A 16,176-nucleotide genomic window follows, 5' to 3' on the forward strand; every position below is an offset into this window, starting at 1 on the left:
ACCGCACACACCGCACACACCGCACACACCGCACACACCGCACACACCGCACACACCGCACACACCGCACACACCGCACACACGTTGGTCCATCACTGTGCTTCCCTCCCTCGAGGGGGGCAGCAGTTTGGTCGGGGCCGCAGCGTACCTTGGTGGAGTGCTCGGCCTTCTTGAGCATGGACCTGAAGTGGTGCGCCTCCGACTTCAATAGGAGCGTGTACGTCTTGCCCTGCCGGCCTGCTCGCGCAGTTCGGCCCACTCTGCAATTATTGGACCCGAGTTAAAAATTACAAAATAATAACAAAACAAATAATAATAAAACTGAAAATAATAAATAACTAATTTAATTTGGTTTAAATTAAATTAAATTAAATAGAGTTCAGCAGAGCAGCGCACCGGTGCACGTAGGTCTTGATGAAGGGCGGCACGTCGTAGTTGATCACGTTCTCCACGTCCTCAATATCCAACCCGCGCGACATAGCATCGGACGCGATCACACTGTGCCATGGTGCCATGGTGCGACAGTAAGAGTCCGCGCGTGCGTATGTGTCGCGCGTGCGGTGTGTGCGTGCGGTGTGTGCGTGTGCGGAAGTGACGTACATCTTGATGTCGCCCTTGGCAAACTTCTCGATGATCTGCGTGCGTTTGCGCTGCGGTAGCGTCGACGAATACTCGGCAACGCCCGTCTGGCCCATCAGCGTCAGCAGCAGGTACAGCCTGGTGCGTGCGCAGAGAAAGAAGGAAAGAAAGAGCAACGCGTCAGACTGGTATTGACTGGTATTGACTAGTCTGACGCCAGCGGTCATGATGATACAATGTGCCGCTCACCTGTGTGTGGATTCGACGGACGAGGTGAAGCACAGCGTGCGCTTGAAGTCGAACATCTCCAGGAGGTACAGCAACACGAGCGGTTTGTAGGCCAAGCTACAGATGACCATGTACTCCTATAATAGAGTCGCACACCACCGCACACCACCGCACCGACGTAACAGTTTCAGTGTTGTGTGTGTGTGTGTGTGTGTGTGGTGTGTGTGTGTTGGGTTCCCGGTGAGTCGGTGCAGATGAAGGCGACGCACCTGGAGCTTCTCGGGCATCTTGTAGAGGCCGGTGGAGGTGGCCGAAAAGAAGTGCGGGTTGTTGAGTCGAAGCGCGGCGATCTTCTTGGGGTTGTTGGTGAGCGTGGCCGAGAACAGCAACTTATGAAGCTGCACACGAACAACAACACCAACCAAAAGTGAGACGCCGAGTGCGGTGGCGCGTGTGCGGTGGTGCGCGTGCGGTGGTGCGTGTGCGGTGGTGCGTGTGCGGAGGTGGGGTACGCACGGGTTCGGGTTCTTCGGGGATGATGGAGTGGAGGGCGGTGGACGACAGGTGGACGGACCGCACGCTGGTCAGCTGCCGCATGGTGCGGGCATCGATCCGGAGATGCGCCTCCTGGTCCGTCTCGTCGACGCATCCGTACACCCGCCCTGCACGAGAGTCAGCTCAACGACGCACGCACCACCGCACACACCGCAGCACAGACCACCGCACGCTCCCACCGCACACGCAACACGCAACACGACGCGCATTACCTTGTGTGCTGGAGTGGGTGGCTTGGAGGACCTTGTTGAGCCAGTCTTGGAACGACTGGTCCAGCAGACGATCGGCCTCGTCGATCACGAGGAAGCGCAGGTGCTGCAGCGTGAACCCGCGCGTCTGGTTCAACAGATCCATCAAACGTCCTGCGTGCGCGTGTGCGGCGGTCGTGCGTGTGCGTGTGCGTGTAGGTGTGCGTGTGCGGTGAGGTGTGTGCATGTGCGGTGAGGTGCGTGCGGTGCGGTGGGTGTGTGCGGTGGTGTGTGTGCGTGTGCGGTCAATACATGAATGCGAGAGAGTCTGCAAGTCAGGCGTACCGGGTGTGCAGATGAGAATGTCTACCAACTCCTTGAGCGCGGGCGCGGAGCGGTCGCCGGCCTCGGCCTCGCTTGTTGAGGCGCCGCGCAGGTCCGCGGCGTCCGGTCCCTCCTCACCCTGGACCAGCTTTTCCTGATCCTTGCGGAAGGAGCTCTGGCCCACCACAATCTCCACCTAAACGACGACACACGCCCACCACCGCACACGCACACAACGACACGACACGCGCAGGTGCACAAATTGTTAGGCTAAAAGAGATGTGCCTGCTGGGCAGAGGGTGAAGGGCGGTTGGCTGACCTTGAGGTCGGTTCCCTCGCACAGGAGATCGAAGACGGACTTGACCTGCAGCGCCAGATCGCGGTTGGGCAGGATCACCAGCGCGCGCAGCCGGACCACCACCCGGTTGAGCAGCGTCTGTTGACACACACGACACACGACACACACGATCGCGCGTGTGCGGAGGTGGACGAGGTTCAGTGAAACAACGATTGTGAGGTGGGTGGTGGCGCGGTGGTTGTACATTGACGATGGGAACGGCGTAGGAGAGGGTCTTGCCCGAGCCGGTGGGCGCACACACGCAGATGTCGCCGCCGATGGAGACGCCGTCCTCCTCGCGGACAGCCACGCCACGTCTGTGGTGGTGCGCAGCGCGGCGGGTTAGGGCGAGCAACACGCACGACCGCACACGCACACGCGCCGCGAGGAGTGGGAGCGCACCCGCCGCAGGCAACGCTGCGCAGGATGACGGGGATGACTTGGGCCTGGATCGGGAAGAACTGCGCGATACCAAACTGCTGCTCCAGATTCCTAATAACATCACACGTGAGTCGCACGACACACACGACACGACACACACGACACATATGACACACACGGCACACACGACACAGTGGATGACGATTGTGTACTGAACGATGGTTGGGTGGAGGCCCTTGACGTGGGCCACCTCGACGGTGTTGGTGACGGCGTTGGCGCCGTCCTGCTGCCCGCTGCGCGACAGGTCGAGCTTCTTCTCGTGCTTCCGCAGCTCGTGGACCCTCTTTCCGTCTTCGCTGGCGCTCGCTTCGCTCTTCTTCTCTTTCTTCTCCTTCTTCTCCTTCTTCTTCGACTTGGTCGTCTTCGCCGCTGTGACTTCCTTCTCGTCGTTGCTGTCTCCCTTGTCGTCGTCGTTGTCTGTGCTCTCTGCATCCTCCTTCACTTTCTTCTTCTTCTCCTTTTTGTCTTTCTTTGACTTCTTCTCTTTCTTGTCCTTCTTGTCCTTCTTCTTGTCCTTCTTCTTCTCTTTCTTGTCTTTCTTGACCTTCTTCTCCTTCATCTTCTTCTTCGCTTCATCAGATGATGAAGATTTTGATATGATTGCTTTCGCGGGCTGCACCGTGACCGTCTCCGTCGACGATGCGACGGCGATGGCAGATTGTTGCGGCCTCTTGCCGCTGGCATCTTCATCGTTCACTTCGAAATTGATCGAGATTTTGCCCTTCCTCGTGAATTTCGAGACTGCAGGCGCAGACTGTACGGCAGGGGTAGTGTCCTGCGCACTGCCGGAGGTCGATGAGTCGTCATCGATTTTCATCTTCTTGTGGGACCGATCGGAGGCGGCCACCGGGCTGGCAGCGCCATCATCAGCTCCGCCTCGGCTGTTCGACCTCGCCCTCTTGCGGCTGGCAGCTCCCTTGGTCTCCATTCGCCGCTCGTTGCAGGCTGCACGAAGCGGATGCGAGGTTGGGGTGCGAGCGGACAGGCCGCGGGTTTCGCTGTTGTGCTGCCTTGCTTTTTTTTCTTTCATAGGGGATGTTCGTGAGAACAAAAGGCCATCGCCCAGCCTCCGACCTAACAGGACGCCTCATGGTGTAGTTGGCAGCATATAGGTTTCTGGTACCTGGGACCCCAGTTCAAATCTGGGTGGGGCGATATCTCTTTTTTAAATGGGCAGGACCCACTTCTGGGCATCTGATGCGGAGGGACTGCCACCTCCTGGTACTCTCCACTATGCAGGCTGGCCTTCTAGCCATATCACTATGCTAAAATGGTATTCCAATCAATCTATAATAAACCCAGTGAGTGCACTGAGGGCAAGTTTAATGGCCTTTTGGGTGGCAAAAGAAGCTGGGATTGAGGTGCAGAGGAAGATGCTAGTACTTGGTGTGCCAAGGCATGTTGCTGATGCTGGCCAGGTCTATGTGAGTCATGACCACTTCATCATGTTGTGGAGGGATACAGATGGGCTTCTCTTAATTGTGTGTCTGGGATCTACAGGGGCCATCTGGCCATGGGCTGTGTGGCTAGCTGGGGGGCAACTGATGATGGACTCCACCCTGGAGCAGGGTGAGGGCCTTTGCAGCAAGGGAGGCCAAGGCTGAGGTTGAGGCTGAGGCTGAGGATTTCATAAATGAAATGTGTGGAGTTAAGGTGATATTGTCAATGTGAGATGGAATGTTGTTGTGGTGGAATTTTATCTTCAGGATTTGTGCTCCAATTCAGCACAAATGTGAAGAATGAAGTTCAGTCCATGTGTGCAACTGACTGAATATGGTGTGAGGTTGAACATGAACACATAGATAGCCCACATGTGGTGAGGTTGACCATGAAGTGAGTAGTATGTTGGCCACTGATTATGGAATTTTAGAATTGATTGAGGTTCAAAAGATACATCAAGAGGGTTGCACAGTCAGCCCAATGTGCCATACATGGGGCTCAGTAACAAACCTCAGGTGCTGCATGCAATACACAACAACATTACTTGACCTTCTTTTTCCCCTCCTTAGCAGCTCAAGATCAGGCAGTTCTTTGGTGTGGGTAGGTCTAAGGTGGCCATGGTCTTCATCAAGATCAGGCCAGCTTGCCAAGAACAAGCACAGAAGTACTTTTGGCTAAGGAGGCACAAGCAACCTTGAACTTGTGCTTATTTGAAATGAGATTCAGTTATTTTGAAAAGTGATTTTGTTTGTGAGTTTAAGCCCATATAAATGGTTTGGACAACAACAAGCTGGCGTGCCTCATTCAATGTGATCATATGTGGCAGAAGACACAGCACATTGGGTGCAGTGAGCTCCTTGATTGCAAGTTCTCAATGGCATTGCTCTGCTGGAAATGTGCAGCTTTTTGGTGTTGAGGGTGGGAACAGGATCCAGACTCACCCAGTCTGAAAGTTAACTTTTTCAGTCCCTCCAGCCTGCATAGTGGAGAGTACCAGGAGGTGGCAGTCCCTCCGCATCAGATGCCCAGAAGTGGGTCCTGCCCATTTAAAAAAGAGATATCGCCCCACCCAGATTTGAACTGGGGTCCCAGGTACCAGAAACCTATATGCTGCCAACTACACCATGAGGCGTCCTGTTAGGTCGGCGGCTGGGCGATGGCCTTTTGTTCTCACGAACATCCACTGCGCGGAAGAAAGAACAGCAAGACAGCACAACAGCGAAACCCGCGGCCTGTCCGCTCGCACCCCAGCCTTGCATCCTCTTCGTGCACTTGATCTGTAGATTTATGGGTGTGCACGGGTTGCAGGCATATGTGGAAGCCGGGCGAGGCGGGGGCAGTGATGCTCCGCGCCCGGTTGATCTCGGCAAAGTGGCCGCTACACTACCAGCAAAAGATGGTGCGCTGCCTCGCCCCCCACTCACATCAACAACGTGCCTAAACTCATCTTGTGCATCTTACGTACCTTGTGGTTTCAGGCAGAGCCACGCTGTGCGTGGATGGGTCGGGGCTGCTCTACTGGCTGCACGAGTACCCGCAGTCCCTGCCTTACATACTCGGCGGACCCTACGAACAATATCCTTTGACGCCAGCGTGCCTGTGACGTGTTGTATGCGCCGCGCACAGTGGCGTCTCTTGCTCGCGCGTGTTCGGTTCCTTGACTCGGTGTTCAAGCTTGCGCAGCGAGCGGTGCAGTTTGTTGAGGCATTCCGCAGCAACGGCCTCGATCTCGTGGTCTACATCGACGGCTTGGCCTTGCCCATGAAACGCACCGCCATGTTGGCCCGTCGGCAACGGTACCGCACCCGTCACTGGTGGTTCGTCTTTCGGGTTTCTTTCTGCTTCTTCTGGCGTGACGCCGTAGTGTGGCAGGACTGCGGTGAGGGTTAGTACCCTATTCGACTTTGTGCAGTACAACAAGAAGATCGAGAATCCTTTCAAAGACGGCATTCTGCCGATACTCTCCATGGTATGCACCTGAACCTGTGCTGTGTCTTGCACTGACGGGCACGATCTCACACTTGTGTGGTTTCGCTTCGTACTCAAGCGCACCATGGTCCATGCGTTGCGCTCCGCTGGTGCCTCGGTGTCCTTCTCCTACTTCGAGGGAGACCTTGAGCTTGCCCAGCATGCCGCCGCCCACCCCAACTGCATCGGTACGCAGCGTACCACCAGTCGCGTTGATCACTTTGCCGCACACAGTCACCGTCGTGGTGCTGAATGATTCCTTATCATCGTACACGCTCAGGAGTGCTGGGGAAGGATTCAGACTTTCTCATCTTTCAGATGGGCCAGAACAAGCGCTACTTCTGCCTGAAGAGCCTACAGTTCCGTGCGCCCAAAGGAAACAGTAAGGCCAATGGCAGCCGCGGCTGCAAGATCGTCGCTCAGGCCTTCAACATAGAGGAAACTTCCCGCCTTCTAGGCTTCCACCACAAGGTCTGTCAGCACCCACCACGCCGTGTATATGTTGAGTGCTTTCTCTCATGAGGGCTTGTATTTGAACACTGCAGTGGCTGCCGCTCTTTTCAGGCATCGTCGGTAATGACTACACAAAGGAGCTCATCGGCCCGTTGCGGCAGGCCATCATCGGGGGCAGCCACGAACAGTCGTTTTTCACCGTCATCGAGAAGGTGTCGCTGTTCTTCGCCCGGCAGACCGTCACCGCCTCTAAGGGCGAGCCCACCGACGAAAGGACCACGGCTGATGCTCAGAGCACGGACGTAGCGGACGACGATGTGGAACGAGTGCTCTGTAAGATCCTAGATCATGCCGTGGACAACGCGCAAGCGTTCTACGAAGGCCTGCTGCGGGCCAGCATAGATGCCTACACCCTCAAGCGAAGTTGGAGGGTCTTACCGGGGCAAGGCCAGCTTCCACTGACCTACGACAGTGGTATCAACGACGTTCGTGCACTCTTCAGCACCGCATCGTCAGGGCGGCGTGTAACTAAACGCCGCTACAAACGAATCGTCGATGCAGGTGCTGACGGAACGGTTTCGTCGGGCAGAGCTATTCCCTTCGCTCGTGGGCGTGCTCCATGACTCTGAGTTCTGGTGCTCGGTCGCGCTCACCGACCACGCCAACTTCCGCGATCCGTACAAGGTACCAGCTACCACCCACGCAGCCTAAGCCGAGCTCGCATCAGCCCGGCTTCTCACCACTCGATATCAGCTGCTCAGGCCCGTGCGAAGGAAGCTCTATGGCATACTTCTAGCCGTGGAGGCGAAGAAACGAAGGGAAACGCGCGCCGAGAAACTAGAGATCAAGAAGGAGAGGACGCGAGAAAGGCAAGCGGCGATGCTCGGCGGCAATGCCACAGAGGGCTCCACCCAGGCCCGGGAGAAGACTGGGAGCGCCGGGGCTGATGACGTAAGCAACAAGTCAGAGGCGACCAACGGGAAGAAGGCCACCAGAAGGAGAAGGAAACGGAGTACCAAGACCACTTCCGTCACGCTCACGATCAACGAGATTAGGCAAACGGAGTCCGACTACCTGGCCAAGACCCCGGTGCAGGTGGTCTGGGCAGACCAGGGCTCGAGCGCGGCCATGCGAGCCGCCGTGGAGCTCCCGTCCGTTGCAGAACTCCACTCTGCTGACGCGGCCACCGATATGCGACTCTGCACGTTCCTCCACCTCTTCAACGCCAACTGGGCGCCATTCCGACGCTCCGACGAGGTCCCTCGGCAGTTCCTCGTCCCCTGTTGCGTGCTCCGGTTCCTGCTCACTCAGGGCGAGCCGCCCGAGACCCAGCCACCCCAGGCGCCGCACGCTGAAGAGTCCACGAGCGAGGCCGGCGGCCCGGGGCGAGCAAGCAATGCTGCTGATCGCCTGCCGCCATCTTACCGCTCGTGTCGACGCAATCCGGCGTTCAAGGAGTGGGAGTTCGACACGCTGCTGCTCCATGTTGTGCTGCGGCTGTCGAAGGAGCGAGACGTGGTGGCGAGCAACGGCGGTCGGGTCGATCTGCTGGTGGCGGAGCCGCGCGAAGAGGCCGCTCCTGCGTGGCCGGGAGGACTCGAGACCAATGATCGGAAGCGGGTGCTCTGCCTGGGCACGCTCTACCAAGTCGGCGTGCAGCACGCACTGCTGGTACGTCACATTTGATGTTTGGCAACCGTGTCGTTCTATTGACACCACGACACGACACGACACGACACACACCGACACACACCGACATCGTTGCAGGGCCACGAACTGTGTAACGATCCGCTCGAGCTGCCGCCACCTTACATCTACTTCGATGGGCGGGAGTGGTACGACGCTTACGTCGACGCCTGGGCCAGCGAGAAGGCCCACGAGGACCACCTGCGGACCCAGGCGTCGGCCTTCACGCCCCAGCGCCGGGCACGGTCCAACCGCCACCGACGTGCCAAGCTCGCCGGAGGCCGCAGCGACAACCGCGCATCGACCAGCTCACGAGCAGGCACGAGCAGCGCAGTTGAGGGCGACGTTGGAGACAGTGAGACCGACAGAGAAGACTATCGACGCAAGCGGTGGACCAAGCGGTATGGTGAGGAGGTGGTGCGCCTCCACGATCGGCTCAAGGAGGCCATACTCGACGGCCTGATTGTCGACGAGGGGCACAGCCTCTGGCGCTCTTGACCACTTGGCTCAAGCGGCATTCCGAATACACTGCGGGAATTTTTATACTTTTATTTATCTCCTTTTGGTAAAATCCGGTTCGGCGTTTTGGCCTGGTTTTCTCTTATAAAACACTCCATTCTTTATATTTTTCTCACCCCCAACTACAAGCAAGCCCACGCATTGCTCAAGCGGGCATTGGCACGATCGATGGCACAACAAGAACAGGAGCGGAGGAGCACTCTTTGCCAGTACGTCCTCACCCCTCTCTCTGGTGCTGACGTGCTGGCGTGCCCCCCCCCCACTGCTCACCTGGTGGCTGCAGACTGCTGGCACGCAACAGGAACGAGTTCGACATCGAGTACGGAGGGTATTTGAGCAACCACATGTCGCACTACCTCGTCGCCCTCTATGAGCTCGGAGGTGCGCGGCCTCCCTTTCTCATGCAACACCTCTGAGAAGAAGCTGCCAGTGGTAACCTGTCGTGCTGGTGCAGCGTCAAAGGAGCGCCTGGAGAAAGCCTACGAGGACTACAGCACCGACACCAAACTGGAGCCGGCTAGACCACCCACAACGACCATCACCACGTATGTGACCCCTCACCGCTCTTTGGGTGCACTTTCTCCCTGCACCCTACTCATACCAGCTGATGTGTAAAGCGACACCTGGCGAGACTACCGAGGCAAGAAGAGGTGCGTGCCTGCAGAGACTCTCTTTACCATGCTGCTGCCTGCCTCCTTGCTGACATGTACGTCATCCACCGCAGTCACTACCTTGACCTGGTGGCGTTCTTCAGCCGAGAGCTTGAGCAGCTGGGCGTTCGGACCACAGTACCACCTCTCCGAGCACTTGCTTACTTGCTCGCTCGTCATCTGACAACTGCCTTTCCCGTGACAGCTGCGGCGCTATGTGCCTGATCTGCTTGAAGGAGTATGTGGATCGGCCTTCCACGGCGTCATCCAGCTCGGCTATGCTCTTGAGGTGATGGACGTGCCCAACATCGGTACACCCACCCCCTTTGACGCACATCCAAACAATTGGCTTGGGCGCAGAGCACTACTTACTGACGAGTCTGGCGGTCATGCAGCTGAGGGCCTGGCCTATTTCACCTACTCCTTCTACTCCCTTGGCCACCCTAAGACGACCGCGAGCGTCACAGGCGATGAGGCTGCGTCTGCGACACTGAGCCCGAGCGATGTAATGGCGCTGCTCGACCGAGTAAGGCAGGATGCCCGCTTTGGTGAAGTGTTCACGGGCGACAACAAGAAGCTCGGGTTCCAAAAGCGGCTCCACCTCCTGGCGGCGCAGTACCAGGACGGCATTGCGCCCTACGATCTCGACTTCCGACCCCTGATCGTGGGCCGGCGTGATGATGATGCCAGCTCCACCAGGCGCAGCAGAATCGAGGCCCTGATCGACCTGTTCACGCTCTCGGCGCTCAAGGTGTTTGCGTCGAGCGGCTACCAGTACTTCTTCGTGCTTCACCTCGTCACGGCCTTCCGCGCGCTCAAGGTGACGCTCGCCGCCCTCTGCGGGCTCAGCCAGGTGGAGGAGGAGGACGTCAGCGATGACGACGCCGAGCTCGTGGCGTCGGCCTTCGGCTACTTCTGGCGCTCGGTCGTGTGTTCGTACATCGCCGTCGACCGGCCGGCAGTGAGCGACGTCACTCCCGACGCGATCAAGCACGACGAAGACGAGGCCAAGAAAGAGAAGGAGAACGCTACCAGCGAGCGGAGGAAGGCTATGAGCAGCTGGGCCGACGTCGTTGCAGAGGTAATGCCCAGCCACGACGAGCACCTGGTGAAGCTGGTGTTCGTGTGCTGGAAGGAGGCACACGAGCACCACCGAGGCACGGAGCAAAACGGCTGGGGCGACTACTTCCTGCACGCGGCCATCAACACCGCACTTCGCTTCCACGACACGTGGCACTACTGATTGACCCCACCCTGATCTGTCTTGTAAATACAAAACACAGGTGTGCTATTGACAGTGAGTTGAAGATGAGCCTGGCACCAGCAACACTTCCTAACTTCCCATCAAACAAGTTGGGGCAGCCTACAACAAGAGGCTGGCCCGACCTTCGCCCGAACCTCGTGGTCGGTCGGTGCGTGGTTGAAATATTCTGGCATTCAAGGAATGATGGCGTCCCGCCGCTGGTGGGAAGAGGAGAAGTCGACGAAGAGGGCACAGTGCCAACTGTTGCGGGCAAAGGCAAACGAAAAAGACACGGGTCCCACGACTCACGGACAGCTCTTTCGTAATCGAAAATTCAATTAGAGTGTGTGCGTAAAATCAATCGAATCAAATCGAGAGGAGGTGAAAGAAGAAAGAGGCAAAGACAGGGCGTGACACTAGACCGAGTAGCAGACAAAGAGAAGTCGAGGAACAAAAGATGGCCGAGCGATACAATTACCTGTTTAAATTCATCATCATTGGTGACGCCGCTACGGGCAAATCTTGCCTGCTCCACCGCTTCATCGACAACAAATGTAATCCCCTCTCTGCTGACGTGCACATCTTCATCTCTCTATCGCTTGCTCTGTGGCATCACCACTCATTTCATCCCTGTGCAGTCATGCGGGACTCCACCCACACCATCGGTGTGGAGTTCGGCTCCAAGATCATCAACATCCAGGGCAACAACATCAAGCTGCAAATTTGGGATACTGCCGGACAGGGTATCCATCTCTCTATTACGGACATCTTCGCCTCAAATTGGCGCATTACGTCGGTCTGACGATTTCCCCCCTCCTCTGCACAGAACGGTTCCGGTAGGCATCAACTTTTCCTCGGCGCTTTGGCTGTCTGCCTTGCCGTCTGTCTTGCCGACGGCTGGCGCCACAGTTCGCCTTATTGACCATTCGTGTGTCTTTTTTTCTTCCAGGTCAGTCACAAGGAGCTACTACCGCGGCGCAGCTGGTGCTCTTCTCGTCTACGACATCACGAGGTTTGCCTCCTCTTTTCTTATTGACCTCAGCGCTTGTGTATGGGGCCACGATGTTGACCGTGCTCATCTTGTTGCTCTTGTTCATGTCGCTCAGTCGCGAGTCGTACAACCACTTGAGCACCTGGCTGGAGGACGCGAGGACGTTGGCCAGCGCTGGCATCGTCATCATCCTCGTGGGCAACAAGAAGGACTTGGAGGACGAGAGGGAGGTCACTTTCATCGAGGCGTCCCGATTCGCTCAGGAGAACAGTACGCTCCACCTTCGCCCACGGCTTCGTCCACGCCGCCACTACATTGCTGCCCCTCTCTTTCCTTCGTCTCGCTGGCTCACTTCATTGGCTTTGCTCTCTTCAGACTTGATGTTCTTGGAAACATCCGCCCTCACCGGCGACAATGTGGAGGAGGTATTTTTGAAGTGCGCCCGGTCCATCTTCTCCAAAGTCGAGGTACGCTCACTCGTGTCGCTGCACACGCGCACGCGTGGCGTTGCTTGTGGGTTGCGTTTTTCTTCTCTCTCTCTCTCTCTCTCTCTTCTTCTTCTTCTTCGCTATGTGTCATTGTCTCCTTCGACTGTAGAAGTGCATTGGTGATGGTGCGATGGCTGACGTTTGGCCTCGACCTTCTTCGATCATGTTTAGGCGAAGGCGGTGGATCCGAAGGACTCGGGATCTGGAATTGTAGAGAACAACATGGCGAGACCAGGCAGCGCGGTTGCCACTGGTGGCTCGGACGGCTGCGCGTGCTAGCCCGAGACGGCACGCGAAGATTGGATGGATGACGATGGAGGAGAAGAAGCGATGTGACGTTATGGAGGTGGAAGGGCGTCGCTCACTGTGTGCGATAGATGGAAGGATCGCGGTGGTGGAGCACGAGTCGCAAGGAGGATGAACAAAACGGCAGAAGAAGCAATGTGGCCTCGCGAGCGAAGAGAGAGGTGGGCTGATCATTTTGTGTCATTTCATACTACTCGTTTAAACAAGTTTCTTGCATCAGGCAAGCACTACCCACCACCATCTTCTTCTCGGCAAGAACACGCAAAAGAGAAAAATCAAATCCGGGAAATAACCGAACATAAAAAGTAAAGCCCGGCTTTTTGTTGGGGCGAAAAGACGAAGCCTTCCTTTCTCTCTTCTCTCCCCGCTTCCAGCTGTATCCCTCCCTGCCCCAGCTGAGGCTTGTACGAACTCCATCTCTGGATTTATGGTTTGATTGGTGGAGTGGGAGGGGCGTGTGCGTTGTACCTTTACGTTCTCTAGTCCTCTTAGTGATCAATCCATCTTCATTCGAATTCTTCTCTCATCCGGACCCGGGAACTGACGAATTTGGTTTGCATTTGCAGCATTAGGCATCATGTACACGGCTCGCAGAAAGATCCAGAAGGAAAAGAACGCCGAACCCACCGAGTTCGAGCTTCAGGTCGCCCAGGCCCTGTTCGACCTCGAGGTCAACGCCACTGATCTCAAGGGTGACCTCAAGGAGCTGTTCATCAGCGGCGCCAGGCAGGTTGACCTCGGTGCTGGCAAGACCGCCATCCTCGTCTTCGTGCCCTTCCGTCTCCTCAAGGGCTTCCACAAGGTCCAGGCCCGTCTTGTCCGCGAGCTCGAGAAGAAGTTCAGCGGCCAGCACGTCGTCGTGATCGCCAACCGTCGCATCCTCCCCGTCATCGGCAAGAAGAACAGGAGGAAGAGGCAAAAGAGGCCCATGAGCCGTACCCTCACCGCTGTACATGATGCCATCCTTGAGGACCTCGTCTACCCCACCGAGATCACTGGCAAGCGCATCCGCATCAGGCTCGATGGCTCCAGGCTCTACAAAGTGTACGACGGCTGCTCATCTCCGGCTCACCCTCCCATTCATTACGCTGCCCCAATGCGGTGAACTTACCCGTCCTCCTTTCCTCTCTCAGGTACCTCGACAAGAAGGACCAGAACAACGTTGAGTACAAGCTCGACACCTTCTCGAGGCTCTACAAGAAGCTCACCGGCAAGCAGGTCGCTTTCCTGTTCTAAGCTCGCCAAACCCACAAATAAATGCCTCTTCAATGATCTACGTTTCCATTGATGCGCGGACAGGGGCATACATTACAAACATATAAATTTATATCCAAAAAGCCATCTTTTTTCTCTTTTTCGTCTGTGTGTGAAGCGGAGAGCGAGCCACACAGGAGAGAGGGGCAAAGATACTTCGCTTTTCGTAACGGCGATATATCTTCGTTTTATTGCGCTCCACGCCCCCGACCTCAATCAAAGCTTGACGACGATGCATCTTCGTTCTTCTTCGTCTTCGTCGTTTGCCGCCGTCGTCTTCGTTTTGGTCGGACTGGTGGCGCTAGCCCAGGGCGCCGACTACAGCGGCATCGCGCGCCTCCACCCCGACTTCACCCTCTCGTGGACCATCACCACGCAGGGCACCGCCACGGGCGGACCCGTCATCGCGCTCACCCTCCAGGTCAACTGCCAGTGCTGGGTCGGTCTGGGCTGGCACGCCCAGAACGCCTCGGCCGGCGGCATGTCGCAGGCCGACTTCGTGCTCACCACCTTCAACAACCGCAACATCACCGTGAGCGACCGCTACTCGACGTCGAGCAACGGCGGCTACGGCCCGCCCGTGCTCGACACCGACATCGGCGGTGCCAACAACATCCTCGCCTACTCCGCCTTCCAGGTGCGTGCGTTGTTGGGCACAGATCTATGCATCTTAAGGTTGCTGCTGACGTCATCTCTTTTGTGTGCGCAGACGAGCTACCCTCTGCCGTTCTCGACGGTGACGATCGTGAGGGAGGCCAAGACGGGCGACACGGTGGCCGACCACCCGATCCTGCCCGGGCCGACCAACGTGATCTGGGCGCACGGCAACCTGGGCAGCAGCGACCCCAACCAGCTCCAGTACCACGGCTTCGGCAACCGCGGCACCGCCGTGATCGACTTCTACGCCAACTGAAACTGAGAGTCTGTCTGCAGCGGCACCTTCTGCCAGTCACCCATTTGTTTAGCTTTCACTGCTTTCTTTTGCGCACAATGCCAAGCCTCTCGTTACGTTCTCTCTGCACTCCCAAGAGCTGGTATGCAGGTGTCATTTTCGGAAGTAGAGCGCGTTGAAGATGCGGTTCCTTCGTTCTTCCTTGTCCTTGTCTTTCCGTGCCGCTTCATCTTCATCATCTTCTTCTTCTTCTTCATCATCATCATCATCATCATCCGTCTTCTCTTTCTTCTTCTTCTTCTTCTTCTTTCTCTTCTTCTCCTCTAACTGTTCTCCGCCATCGTTCGCCTCTGCCCTGTCCTCCTCCTTCCGCTTCTTCCGTGTTCTCTCCTCCTCGCGAAGCCGCGATCGTCTTCGCTCTTTGTCGTCGTCGCTCGTCCGCTCTTTGCACACGCAGTGAATCCAGGCCTCGAGCGCGCCCAGCTTTACGTAGTGCTTTTCACTGAGGGCCGACCAGCAATAGGTACCGCCGTCCGCGTCCACCGCTCGCAGCGCCTCCTCGAGCGTCTCCGTCTGTGACGTCAGCAGCACCGCCCTGGTCACACACACGCCAGTCAGCACTTGGGGCCAGGAGGGGGGTCGGCAAGGGCGCAGGGTACCGGCCAAGCGGGCGCAAGACGCGGAGCGCTTCGGCGGCGAACGCGCGGTAGAGGCGAGCGAGGGCCGCCGCGTCGCCCACCTGGAACTTGCGCCCGAAGGGCAGATCGCACACCACGGCGTCGACCGACTCGTCCCTGAGCGGCAACGCTGCACATATAACAATAATAAATAATAATAAATAAATAAATAAATGACTGAATAAACAAATCATACCTTCGACTCGCGCGCGACACACGGCGATCCGCGACTGTGTGCGCGACTGCTGGAGATTGTCCAAGCACAGGCCGAGCTGCTCGTTGCTCACGTCCATGCCGACGTAGCACGCGCCGGGCCACTCCTGCGCGGCCTCGATCAGCAGCGTGCCCGCGCCGCACATGGGGTCGCACACAACCTCCTCCTCGCCGATCTCCACAAGCCTACAGTTGGGTTGGCTCCGTCAGATGTGATCACCGGCAGGGCCGCACCACCCTAGCGCAGTGGTGAATGGGGGGGTTGGAAACCTGGCCATGGCCCAGGCGACGGGCGGTCGGAGCCCGAACGAGGCCATGTAGGACCGCTTGGAGATGGGCACGCGGCCCACAGGAAGCGCAATGACCAGCTGCTCGTCGTTCAGATGGATCTGTGTCGTGTCGTGTCGTGTCGTGTCGTGTCGTGTCGTGTGTGAGCCGAGTCAGCGCAAACATGTAAGAAGAAGGCCAAAGCGACGATTGGCGCCGCACCATGACCTCGGTGTTGTAGTTCTTGAGGTCCGTGTACCACCCGAGCTTGTTCTTGATCTGCGCGCCGAAGAGGCGCGCGACCTCCTGAGTCGTGTGGAGTCGCGACCATGAGCCGCGCACTTTGGCTGATACACGAAACCTCACGGGCTCGCTTGTATCAGCTCCCTCGACTCTACAACACACACCACACACACCACACACACCACACACACCACGACACACCACGACACACCACGACACACCACACACACCACA

General features: G+C 57.3%; 7 protein-coding genes across 7 annotated transcripts in view; 5 read left to right on the top strand and 2 right to left on the bottom strand.

Moving 5' to 3' along the window:
* Window positions 1-92: 92 nt before the first annotated feature.
* ACA1_036000 (DEAD/DEAH box helicase domain containing protein) lies at window positions 93-3,580 on the bottom strand (the record flags this gene model as incomplete). The annotated part of the gene is made up of 11 exons (XM_004352009.1): window positions 93-258; window positions 397-498; window positions 601-717; window positions 829-944; window positions 1,077-1,205; window positions 1,324-1,469; window positions 1,575-1,724; window positions 1,896-2,070; window positions 2,194-2,310; window positions 2,628-2,703; window positions 2,805-3,580. 11 exons carry the CDS (start codon window positions 3,578-3,580, stop codon window positions 93-95), a joined length of 2,070 nt encoding a protein of 689 aa, XP_004352061.1.
* A 1,824-nt stretch (window positions 3,581-5,404) lies between these two features.
* ACA1_036010 (uncharacterized protein) lies at window positions 5,405-8,697 on the top strand (the record flags this gene model as incomplete). Its single annotated transcript, XM_004352010.1, has 9 exons — window positions 5,405-5,491; window positions 5,719-5,888; window positions 5,965-6,061; window positions 6,140-6,248; window positions 6,341-6,531; window positions 6,702-6,987; window positions 7,103-7,197; window positions 7,267-8,184; window positions 8,281-8,697. The coding sequence occupies 9 exons, from the start codon at window positions 5,405-5,407 to the stop codon at window positions 8,695-8,697; spliced, it is 2,370 nt and encodes a 789-aa protein (XP_004352062.1).
* A 189-nt stretch (window positions 8,698-8,886) lies between these two features.
* On the top strand, window positions 8,887-10,611 carry ACA1_036020 (uncharacterized protein; the record flags this gene model as incomplete). Its single annotated transcript, XM_004352011.1, has 6 exons — window positions 8,887-8,927; window positions 9,002-9,099; window positions 9,173-9,263; window positions 9,443-9,506; window positions 9,574-9,679; window positions 9,764-10,611. The coding sequence occupies 6 exons, from the start codon at window positions 8,887-8,889 to the stop codon at window positions 10,609-10,611; spliced, it is 1,248 nt and encodes a 415-aa protein (XP_004352063.1).
* Window positions 10,612-11,068: 457 nt separating this feature from the next.
* Window positions 11,069-12,369, top strand: ACA1_036030 (RAB4, putative; the record flags this gene model as incomplete). Its single annotated transcript, XM_004352012.1, has 6 exons — window positions 11,069-11,165; window positions 11,250-11,354; window positions 11,566-11,623; window positions 11,718-11,872; window positions 11,978-12,069; window positions 12,262-12,369. The coding sequence occupies 6 exons, from the start codon at window positions 11,069-11,071 to the stop codon at window positions 12,367-12,369; spliced, it is 615 nt and encodes a 204-aa protein (XP_004352064.1).
* A 604-nt stretch (window positions 12,370-12,973) lies between these two features.
* On the top strand, window positions 12,974-13,632 carry ACA1_036040 (ribosomal protein S7e, putative; the record flags this gene model as incomplete). The annotated part of the gene is made up of 2 exons (XM_004352013.1): window positions 12,974-13,440; window positions 13,530-13,632. The coding sequence occupies 2 exons, from the start codon at window positions 12,974-12,976 to the stop codon at window positions 13,630-13,632; spliced, it is 570 nt and encodes a 189-aa protein (XP_004352065.1).
* Window positions 13,633-13,882: 250 nt separating this feature from the next.
* ACA1_036050 (DOMON domain containing protein) lies at window positions 13,883-14,563 on the top strand (the record flags this gene model as incomplete). The annotated part of the gene is made up of 2 exons (XM_004352014.1): window positions 13,883-14,287; window positions 14,360-14,563. The coding sequence occupies 2 exons, from the start codon at window positions 13,883-13,885 to the stop codon at window positions 14,561-14,563; spliced, it is 609 nt and encodes a 202-aa protein (XP_004352066.1).
* A 132-nt stretch (window positions 14,564-14,695) lies between these two features.
* The window catches only part of ACA1_036060 (methyltransferase domain containing protein), a gene marked incomplete at both ends in the record, with an annotated part of 2,583 nt that continues 1,102 nt past the window's right edge, over window positions 14,696-16,176 (bottom strand). The window contains 5 exons of the mRNA XM_004352015.1: window positions 14,696-15,137; window positions 15,202-15,349; window positions 15,416-15,618; window positions 15,703-15,821; window positions 15,922-16,005. Coding sequence (XP_004352067.1) covers window positions 14,696-15,137; window positions 15,202-15,349; window positions 15,416-15,618; window positions 15,703-15,821; window positions 15,922-16,005 — 996 coding nt within the window. The remainder of the gene's footprint in view (window positions 15,138-15,201; window positions 15,350-15,415; window positions 15,619-15,702; window positions 15,822-15,921; window positions 16,006-16,176) is intronic.

Source organism: Acanthamoeba castellanii (assembly GCF_000313135.1).
Source record: "Acanthamoeba castellanii str. Neff unplaced genomic scaffold scf7180000084565, whole genome shotgun sequence".
NCBI classification, from domain to species: Eukaryota; Discosea; order Longamoebia; family Acanthamoebidae; genus Acanthamoeba; species Acanthamoeba castellanii.